General features: G+C 52.7%; 1 protein-coding gene across 1 annotated transcript; it reads right to left on the minus strand.

Moving 5' to 3' along the window:
* Window positions 1–45: 45 nt before the first annotated feature.
* TCF19 (transcription factor 19) lies at window positions 46–9,919 on the minus strand. Its single transcript, XM_083602146.1, has 3 exons — window positions 8,630–9,919; window positions 5,585–6,221; window positions 46–3,069 (listed from the first exon to the last, which is right to left on the minus strand). Exons 1-3 carry the CDS (start codon window positions 8,901–8,903, stop codon window positions 2,835–2,837), a joined length of 1,146 nt encoding a protein of 381 aa, XP_083458272.1. The 5' UTR covers window positions 8,904–9,919; the 3' UTR covers window positions 46–2,834.
* Between the last annotated feature and the right edge of the window lie 774 nt (window positions 9,920–10,693).

Raw genomic sequence — 10,693 nt, forward strand, 5'->3', positions numbered from 1 at the left:
TCCCCCAGTGTAAACATCAACTGTTATAAAATGGGAGACGCCAACTTTTGCAGCTTGGGTTTATTTCAATTACTGTGATCACGCCTGGTGCAAAAAGGAGGGGTGCCCTAGAGGAGGAAAAGGACAAATCCTTTCATCTACAGTGAATAAAGCAAACTGGCAGAACACGCTTGCAGGAATAAACCCCCCTCCCTAAACTACAGGAGTCTTTGGTTATGTTGCAGAAAGTTCACTGCGTTAGCTTATTTTTGATTCAGCGTTTCAGAAGGCAGATTCCTTGGCGGGTACATTGCTAGCCTTTGGTCCCACCAGCAGTGGCAGAAGCAAGTGTGCGGTCTCTGTGGCTGACGGACATCACGATGCAACAGCTGAAGAAGGGGCACCGTCCCTGTTTTTACAGAGCCTTTGCAACTTCCCTGAATCCCATTGCTCTGCTTCTGGCACAATGCTCTGCCCCATTCCATCCTAAAGAAGGGGGCCTCCTTCTAGCTCAGAACGTGGAGTAATGGCTCTAAAGAGATGGAGTCCACACCTTCCCAGAGGGCACAAGCTGGGCTGTGGTTTCCTGGGTGTCGTCCCTTGGGGACTGGATGTTGGGCTTTCACCATTTTCAGTGGTGCTTGGGGCAACCTGGGGGGAACCAAGGGCTTTGCTACAGCTCTGGCTTTTTGCTGCCCGTTAAAGGGAAGTACAGGCACATGAGACTTCTACATGCATTGTGTGTGCCTATGAAAGTGCGCAAATGTTTGTGCCCCTGTTGCTGGCTGGTGAATCACCGGATTCTGTCCATACACTAGAAGCTGGAATGAACGAATATTATTGAATTGTGTAAAAACATCTGCTCAGTCTCGTCCCTTAGGAAAACCCACAACGCCTAACAAATTTATTGAGGCGTAAGCTGCTCCGGACTAGAGACGCTCTGTTAGAAAAATAATAGTTCAGGGACTGCAGTATGAGTCACACTGTTCTTGCTGTGACTATATGTGGGCTGCTTATCAGAGTGACACAGAGCCATTGCTCGCTCTTTGTGCCTCAGAGCTTTCGGCCCTACTATTTGTCAAACATTATACATGCGCACCATGTTCGTGTGTATGCATACAGTGGCTGAGTTCTCACGTAACACTAAACTGGTTTGTTTAACAAACCATTGCTTGTTTCTCCAGTTTGTTTTGTCTCCCTGCTGCTATTACCTCATTCCTTTGTAATTTGGTGAGCATCTGCAGCGCTCGTGAAAGGTCCTACACCGTAGTTGAAGCAAGCCATGGTTTGTAAGCCAGCAACAAACTAGGACTTCGGACCAAACCATAAACTGCTGGTTCACACATGTAATACTAAACCATGGTTTAATAACTATTGCTTGCTAAACCATGGTTTAGTGTTATGTGCACGCACTGAGGATAGCACTTTGTGCAGCTGATGAAATGGGACCTGGCCTGTTAAAGCTGCCGCCGCCACCATAAATCTTCTCATTAGTCTTTAAGGTGCCATAAGACTCTTGCTTTCACTGCAAAACTACTTAAGTGCCAAGTTAGATGCATCAAGGACAGCTACAGTGATTGTGCATGTTTATGTCTAAAGGGGGAAAGGCTGGGGTTGGTTTGTTTTTCCCTTTACATGAAAAGAGCACATTTGCAAGAAGAGTTGTGATCACCTAGCCCAGTGTTGGTGCAAAGGAGGAACGAAAAAGCAAAAGCAGATTTGAGGTAAAATGGCGGGAGGTGCAAGTCCCTCTCACCTGCACGCTCCTTTGGGTGCCAAACTCGACACACGCACTTCATAAGTGAACAGGGCAGATGGGCGACTGCCACTCTATGACTGCCCCATCACCTCCAGTTAAGGCCTATCTATAGCTGCTACTCTGGAATATAGCATCCTAAGACTCCCACCTAGTTCATCAAAACAGTTGACCCCCTACTTGTTTCTTTGTAAAAAGATTCGAGAGGGAGGGACTCTCTTTCCAGCTAAGTTAACAGCAGGCATTGCTCTTCGGCAGCTGTTCCAATGTCTCACTACTTCAATAAATTGGCAGCTTCCCGGAGCACTGAGGTGAGGCAGCCGCTCTACTGCGCCCTCAGAAACTCACTTCTTCTGGGGTCTCTGCATATTTTCCCAAGGCCGGCCCTGTAAAAGTTGGGCGGCTTCCCAGGCTGCAGGGCTATTGCTGCGAGGGTGGCCGTTCTGCACACACCACTGTGCAACGGGAAAACCTGCACGCTAGGCGTTCGTAAGCGGTTTCTTCCGAGTGCGGCAGGTTCTTCCCTGTAAGTTTAGAGGGTGAAGACCTCGGAAGGTAAACGGGGCATCTGCCCCGATTGTCCCTCTCAAGCAATCGCTTTCCCCTTCCAGTTGAAGGCCTTGGGCAGCATAAATCAGGGGAGGAGAACCGGTGACCCTCCTGATGTTTCCAGCTCCCATCAGCCCCCAGCCAGAATGGTCCGTGGCCGGGGAAGATGGAAGCCGAAGTCTCGCAACATTCAGAGGTCCCGTCCCTCCGCAGCTTCTAGCACTGGAGTTAGCCGGAAACTTCCCCATGTAATAATATCCATGTCTTCCCCAGTGCAATGTGGCCTCTTGGTTTTCGGAGATGGACTTGACTCCTTGACGCGAGGAAGCTAAAGTCTGGTATGTTTTCTCACAGCCTCCTCTGAGTGAGACTGCCAGGTTCTTTGCGCACGGTAAGTTTTGCTTGTCCCTGAAAGCACACTCCTTGTGCAATTTTTTTACCAGCCCACTTTAAAGAAGGGGAAAAGCCCTTGCGTGTCCTGCTGGAGTCCACCGATATTACCCATTTGGGGGCAGGGGCGAGGGCGCCTCTGTGGCCGCGGCCACCCGCGTTACGAGCGGCAGGCGGAGCAGCAGAACTCGGCCTCCTTCACGGCGCTGTAGCTGCAGCCTACGCAGGCCACGTGGAACCAGGCGTCGCAGCCGTCGCACTGGACCCACTCCACCATCTCATCCTGAGGAAGGTGGCACCTGGGGGCTGCACACGGCTCCGACGTGGACAGAGTCTGGGAGAAGACTTGGCAAGTGCTCCCCAGGGGGTTCTTCCGTGGCCGGCCGCGCCGTTTCCTGCAAAGGAACAGGGAGGGATAAATTAAAAAATTGGCGCCTGCATTCCCCATCCCCATCAGCACTGCAGTAACATTTCCCGAGTGCGGATGGCGGACCATCTGCACTGTGCGCAGAAGTTACCAGGATCAATCCCTGGCCTCTCTGGGTATGGCTGCGAAAAGACTCCAGGCCAAAAATCTGGGAGGTCTGTGCCAGTCAGTGTAGAATAATGAGTTGGGTGGGCTAATAATAGTCTGACTTGGTCCAAGGGAGCTTCCTATGTTGTTGGGTAAAGGTAAAGGGACCCCTGACCATTAGGTCTAGTTGTGACCGACTCTGGGGTTCCGGTGCTCATCTCGCTTTATTGGCCAAGGGAGCCGGCGTACAGCTTCCGGGTCATGTGGCCAGCATGACTAAGCCGCTTCTGGCGAACCAGAGCAGTGCCCGGAAACGTCATTTACCTTCCCGCCGGAGTGGTACCTATTTATCTACTTGCACTTGACGTGCTTTCGAACTGCTAGGTTGGCAGGAGCTGGGACTGAGCAACGGGAGCTCACCCCGTCGCGGGGATTCGAACCACCGACCTTCTGATCAGCAAGCTGTCGGCTCTGTGGTTTAACCCACAGCGCCACCCGCAGAAAAGCCAAAGGCCAACGCCTTTCCATTGGTGGCTTACAAGCAGATATTAAAATGAGAGGTTTAGTGGATGAAAAACAAAGTTAAGAGAAAATGATGAGAAGAGAAAAAGCCAAACGCTGACAGAACAAGCTGCAGATACATAAAAGGTTTATTAAAAATGACCTTTTTATTGCCGTATGTTCCACAGGACACCATGCCTACTGCACGGATTCTGGATTAGTATGGGGGGAGGGGAGTTGGAAGGGACCACGAGGGTCATTTAGTCCAACCCTCTGCAATGCAGGAACCTCCCACTCAACCGGGGGCTCAAACCCACAACCCTGAGATTAAGAGTCACATGCTCCACCACCTGAGTTATCCAAGTGGTGCCTTCCTTGTAAACCACTTCCAGCGTGGGGCACAGGAGGGGGGACAGAAAGGCATTGATATGCCTTTGGGAGCAAGTTTATAGTCATGTGGTTCATTTCTAAGCTGCCTTCTCCAGCAAACCCAGAGAAAGCTGCCATTCCCAGCCTCTTCCTGCCCATCTAAAGCCCATGAGCCCCATAATCTGGCTGTTCCAGAAAGCCCCAGGGCCTCTTTGGCAGATGAAAAAGTGAGTTGCCACATATGTCTGCACAAGAATTCGTTACACTGCCCTGACCGGATGTACAACTAGCAAGTTTTGACCGGTTACTTCACCCCGCTTTACATGCCTGTCCACAGCCGCTAAAGCAGGGCTAAGGAACTCCGAAATTTGTTGGACTCCAACTCCCATCAGCCCCAGTCAGGGATGATGGGAGTTTGGGTTTGCAACAACTGGAGGGCCACAGGTTCCCAACCCCATGTGTCAATTGTTGGGCTGCAGCGGGTGTGTGTGTGTGTGTGTGTGTGTGTGTGTCAGAATTTACCAGGTGTGCAATTGGACTTCTACAGAATACAGTGGTACCTCGGGTTACAAACACTTCGGGTTACAGACTCCGCTAACCTAGAAGCAGTACCTCGGGTTAAGAACTTTACAGAAATCGTGCTCTGGCGGCGCGATGGCGGCAGGAGGCCCCATTAGCTAAAGTGGTACCTCAGGTTAAGAAAGGTTTCAGGTTAAGAATTGACTTCCGGAATGAATTAAGTTCTTAACCCAAGGTACCTCTGTAGTACCTCGGGTTAAGAACTTTACCTCAGGATGAGAACAGTAATTGCGCAGCGGCAGCGGGAGGCTCCATTAGCTAAAGTGGTGCTTAAGTTTAAGAACAGTTTCAGGTTAAGAACAGACCTCTGGAACGAATTAAGTACGTAACCAGAGGTACCACTGTATGGCCTCCAGTTCACTATTCCAATCGCTGAGAATTTCTTTAACTGTTCAGCTGTCCAGTAAAGTATATTATAAGAAGCTGCTGAGTTAGAAACTGGCTGCAGTGGCTACAGCAGCAGTGGAAGCGCATGGGGAAAGGAGAAAATGTTGCCTGATGTCATTATAACAGGTGATTGACAGACAGGTGGCTCTAACTAAGTTTGAAACTTGGCACATACTAGTGGGGAAGTAAGGAAGGATCCAGTTCGCCCCCTGAACTCGAGGAAGAGAAGGTACATTTCACTTTGATATATATACTTGATATACTTCAAGGAAGAAAGGAAGGAAGGAAAAGAAAGACAGAGAGAAGGGAAGTCCTTAGCTCACTGTTTCTCAACCTTGGGTCCTCAAGCTGTTGTTGGACTACAACTCCCATCATCCCTGACCACTGGATGATGGGAGTTGTAGTCCCACAACAGACGGGGACCCAAGCTTGAGAAACACTCCAGCTTAGCTCATCAACGCTATGGAAATCTTTCCGTTAAACCAGAAACTTGAAAATCATGACGGCGCCCCCTGGCGCGAGCTGTACCGACCATAATGCGGACTCGAAAAGGGACTCACCCGCTGGGTGTGACGTGGAGCTTCGGAGGACCCTCGTCTTCCTGCAAGTTCTGGCTCTCCTCCGGCACTCTCTGCTGGAGCCGCAAGGCGCTATGGCAATGAGCGTAACCGCCCAGCCGTTGCTCCTTGCCCGGGGTCGACTGCTCCTCCTCGAGCCGCGTGATCTCGTCCTCCAGCTCGGGCAGCAGCGTGTGAGCCGACTTGCGCCGGTTCCGGGAGGTTTTCGGCTGAGCGGGGGGTTCCGCGCACCGACCGCGGCCCAGGGAGAAGGTGAAGGGCTGCGGCTTGAGCTTGCTGAGGCTGCCGATGGAGCTGAGGATGAGGGTGGCTTTGGAGCGGCAGGAGAGGGCGGTGGGCGAGTGGCGGGACAGAGGCCGGATGCGGTGGTTGCCGGAGGGCAGCACCGGCCGGAAGCCGCAGGAGGAGGCCCAGGGGGCTTTGGGCTCCGTGATAGCAGCAAAGTCCTGCGGCCGGACGTGGACTTTCTGGAAGAGGAAGTAGAACTCGGAGTTGCCGTGCGGGAGTGGCAGGGCACAGCCCTCAGGGACTGGGCTGGGGTGGCCAAAGGTCAGAAGGTCTCCGTCATTCAGGTCCACTCGCTGGCCGTGGGGCACTCGGACGGCGTTGACGTAAGTACCTGAAGGGATAATGGGGCAAGAGAGGAAGCTCACTTTCTATGTATCAACCAGTGCAATGCCTACAGGTGTGTTTGTGGAGGTTTTGAAGGCAGCCCAGGACTTCATGCTAAGCGCAGGACATGTCATAGCCTTCTGGGGGGCTCCAGTGCCAGTGCGGTGTAGTGGTTAAGAGCGGTAATCTGGTGAACCGGGTTCGCTTCCCCGCTCCTCCACATGCAGCTTCTGGGTGACCTTGGGCCAGTCACGCTTCTCTGAAGTCTCTCAGCCTCACTCACCTCACAGAGTGTTTGTTGTGGGGGAGGAAGGGAAAGGAGATTGTTAGCCGCTTTGAGACTCCTTCAGGTAGTGATAAAGCGGGACATCAAATCCAAACTCTTCTTCTTCTTCCTGTCAGTGAGGCCAGGAAGTGCAACACCACATCACCACCCCCAAATACAGTCATTATCTTTTCCCCATAGGAATGGATGGCACCCTCTCACTTGTGCAGGACAAAACAAATGTATGGGGGGGGGACCTTTGGCGTGGAGGCTGACTCTGCTACCTTGTCCCATGTGATCCCACCCATTAAGTTTGCAGGGTCCAATCTGCTTGTTGGTCGAACTGAACAAGCTCCAGGTGAAGGTAGCCTATGGGTCTCAAACCCTCGGTCTGTTAGGGACTTCCCCTGCATGCAAAGAGAGGTTCCAGCACATTAAGTGGACGAGACCAATAGTGGGTCCAACAGTCAAGAAGGCTGTAGAGGGAAGTGAGAGGCAGATGGGGCTCAGCAAGCTGGAAAGGGGACGCCCAATAATAAATGCTGGAAATGTAATGAAACTGAAGGTACTTTCTACCACCTTTGGTGGACGTGCCCAAGGATCAAGGCCTTCTGGGAAATGATCTATAATGAAATTAAGAAGGTACTTAAGTGTACCTTTCACAAGAAACCAGAGGCCTTTCTCCTGGGCATGGTGGGCCAATTGGTGACAAGGAAAGATAGGACGTTCTTTATGTATGCTACAACAGCAGCAAGAGTTCTTTTAGCAAAGTATTGGAAGACACAAGAACTACCCACGCTGGAAGAGTGGCAGACGAAGGTGATAGACTATATGGGACTGGCTGAGATGACTGGCAGAATCTGCGACCAAGGGAAAGAGACGGTGGAAGAAGATTGGAAGAAATTTAAAGTTTATCTTAAGGACTGTTGTAAAATTAATGAGTGCTAAAATGTCATGGATAATGTAAAACAGAATTGCAGTGATAAATAATTGGGTAAGAGGAAAAAGATTAGAAATTGAATTATAAGCATTGAAATTAGGGGTTGCTGGAAAAGTTTAAAACAGGGATGCAGAAAAGGGAGGTATGGGGAAGTCGTTGAAACAAGGTTTAAGAAAAAGAGGTTAAGAAATTATACGTGTTTATATGTTTGTTTGTTTATGTGTTGTTAGTTGTTAGTTGTATTGTGTTCTATTATATGTTGGAAAATCAATAAAAATTTATTAAAAAAAAAAGCAAGCTGGAAAGGGGGTTCATCAAAGGAGAAGGAAAGCTCTGATCCTAAACCTCTGCTGCCTTGCGGGAGGTCATTGGGAGAAGAAAAGGCCTTTAAGGAGTAAACCCGACACAAAACCAGAATGGAGGCCCTAAGGCAGTTGGATGGCGCCTTGTACGCCTCCTTCCCGCAACTCCTGCAGCCAAGCTGGGGCCAAAGGTATTGCTCTGCTTTCCATCAGTGAGGTGAGAGAGGGGTCTTGTAGTTTGGGCAGCCCAAGACCTCCATACACACTGCCCAGGTTTGTATCCTGGGGAGGTCACTTTGGCGCTGCAAATGCAGCAGTTTGGCTTCACCCCTGGAGATGCGTGCCATTGTCTCTCAAGACAGGCAGGTGCCAACCACACACACATGGGTGGAAACAGAAAAATGTGGGGACAAAAGGCCATTATAGTTCCCCACAGGAATGACAGACTACATTTCATGGCCATTTGTATCTGCTGTTATGTCTGTCTGTCTCTCACATACACACACCCCTCTTGTGGATAAATTTATGCAAATTGAAGCTTTGGTCAACATGTCTAGTTTCACCTGTTTTACCACACTGAGGATCAGGAGCAGAGTAGCAGTAGAAGAAGAAGAAGAAGAAGAAGAGTTTGGATTTGATATCCCGCTTTATCACTACCCTAAGGAGTTTCAAAGCGGCTAACAATCTCCTTTCCCTTCCTCCCCCACAACAAACACTCTGTGAGGTGAGTGAGGCTGAGAGACTTCAGAGACGTGTGACTAGCCCAAGGTCACCCAGCAGCTGCATGTGGAGGCGCAGGGAAGCGAACCTGGTTCACCAGATTACGAGTCTACCACTCAATATCTTTGCAATGGTTAGGTCTGAATGCAACCCCACCCTTGGTGGCACGAACAGATCCGAGGACTCACCGTGGGTGCTGTAGTCCACCAGGCCAACTCGCCACTCCCCGGCGGTGCTGTCAGAATCCCTCTCAGCATGGATCTCTGCATGGATCCGCGAGACCAAGGCTGGGTTCTCCTCCGACACCAGGACGACATCGCAGACCTCAGCTCGGCGGCCCAGCCGGTAAGTGCAGCTGGGCCTAGCAGGCCGGAAGGTGTAAAGATCCCGGTTGGGCGAATCCCCAGGCGAAGCCGGGCCCATCCGGAGTAACTGGAAGCAGGGGAGGGCCTCGGAGAGCATGGCTTGCTCCCGGTGTCTCCCTCAAGCACAGAAGGGGTGGTGGACAGGGCTCTTGGCTTCACCCAGGAGGAAAAAGATGCTTCTGATAGGTGGGAACGCGAATCAGGCAGTGGGGGTGGCAGCAGGGCTTAGCGGTTGCATCCACTCCACACAATCCACCTTCAGCTAGGATGAGCAGGGAGCTTCTGAAAGGGCGGCAAGTTCTTCAGTGTGCAGACTGGGAATATAGCAGCATGGAGTGCAAAGAAAAAAGTCAGAAGTGCAAATCGGGGGGGGGGCAGCCAACGGGCAGGATGGACCGGGTACCACAGGACACAAGCTCTGCAGCTACACGATAAACTGTAGAGCACGGATTTGGGGGGTGTTTTGCCAGGAAAATACACGTTAACTACTACCTTGATGGGCCTTATTGCACAGGAAAGCAAAGCCTTCTCTCCGCCCCGTGAGCAAACCACTCCTAAGCCCGCTTCTTGGCCACGAGCGCGACTTCAGACGTTCTCCGAGTGCAATTTGCTCAAGACAAAGGGGCCCAGAATCCTGAATGGACGCAGATCTATTCCCCCCGCCCTGGAAGGTGCAAGTTGTCTTTGGGTGCCTGGAAACCCCTTTTCCGCTGGCACTAGTGCAAGGACGCTCCGGAAGGCCCCTGCAAGGAGACGACCACCTGGTCCGCCCGCGATCCTCTCGCAGGCAGGTGTGGCGCTGGGACTCCGGAATGCCGGGCTCCTGACAGGGGGCGGACTCTAGAACCCCCGTCTCCTTGACAACGCAAGCAGAGACCTCGGTCCCCTTGGCAACGCGCTTCTTCGGGGCCCTCTCGCCTCTCTCCCCGCAGGAGCCGGCGGCGGCTTTCACGGCAGCGGCAGCCACAGCTGGAACCGGGAGTTTCTGCGGCGGCCGCTACCGAGGAGGCTTACCCGGGGCTCCGAGCGGCGCGCGCTGCCTCGCGATTGGTCCAGATTAGGGAGGAGAAAGGGGGGAGGGCGGCGGCGGCGGGTCCTATTGGCCGGCTGGAGGGAAAGCCTGTGTCCTCATTGGCCGAGAGAGGCGAGGGGGGCGGCGAGCGTGCATGAGCGCGCGAGGTAAGGAGTCCGGGCTCGGGCGGAGGAAGGTCCTGATTGGCCGGTGCCTCACAGAACCGGCGTCTGGGGTGGGCGACGCGCTCGTGGCGCGTTTCCAGCTGGGGAAGGAGATTGGCTGGGCCGGCGGGCGGCTGGGTCGGCGTTGGAACCGCGCATGTGCGGGACGGCGAGGCCCCAGCTGACTCGCTTGTCATTGCGCTGTCGCCCGCGCGGGAACGCAGGCGGCCCAGGGGTCTCCGCCCCGCCCCGCCAGGCTGTCTTCGTGGAAGAAGAAACACCTCGGGTGAGGGAAAAGAGGCCGCGGAGGGGCGCCTTCCACCTCCCATCGAGAATGCGAGCTGCTTCTGCGCTCTTCCTGGTAGACACGGAAGTAACTGCCCCATTCACACGTGCACAAAAACACGCCCGCCCCAATCCCCACTGTTATTCCTTCTAGGAGTACAGGTGAGCACAAGCATCAGGCAGGATGAAGGCGCAGCCTGTCTGCTGCACAGTACTGAGGATTGGAGTCGACAATGTCTGCTGCTATAACCACTGAGGGGTACCATAGCGGGGACTGGACTCAACTGTGCTTCATGTGCCCCCTCCAGGATTGGTCCAGATGGTGGCAACAAGGCCTTTTCTGTGGTAGCTCCATGTTTGCGGAATGCTCTGGTGGGATGCTTTTTATGAATTTCTCTTTCCCTTGGTTTAAAGGAATCTGGGCGT

This window comes from Podarcis filfolensis (genome assembly GCF_964270895.1).
Source record: "Podarcis filfolensis genome assembly, chromosome: 2".
Classification (NCBI taxonomy): Eukaryota; Metazoa; Chordata; class Lepidosauria; order Squamata; family Lacertidae; genus Podarcis; species Podarcis filfolensis.

Bases quoted from the DNA above. Each gene is read 5' to 3' on its own strand.
- TCF19 (XM_083602146.1), bottom strand. From the start codon at position 8,903: ATGCTCTCCGAGGCCCTCCCCTGCTTCCAGTTACTCCGGATGGGCCCG. The intron at 6,222-8,629 runs GTGAGTCCTCGG...TTATCCCTTCAG, and splicing joins GGTGGACTACAGCACCCACG to GTACTTACGTCAACGCCGTC. The intron at 3,070-5,584 runs GTGAGTCCCTTT...GTTCCTTTGCAG, and splicing joins CTCCACGTCACACCCAGCGG to GAAACGGCGCGGCCGGCCAC.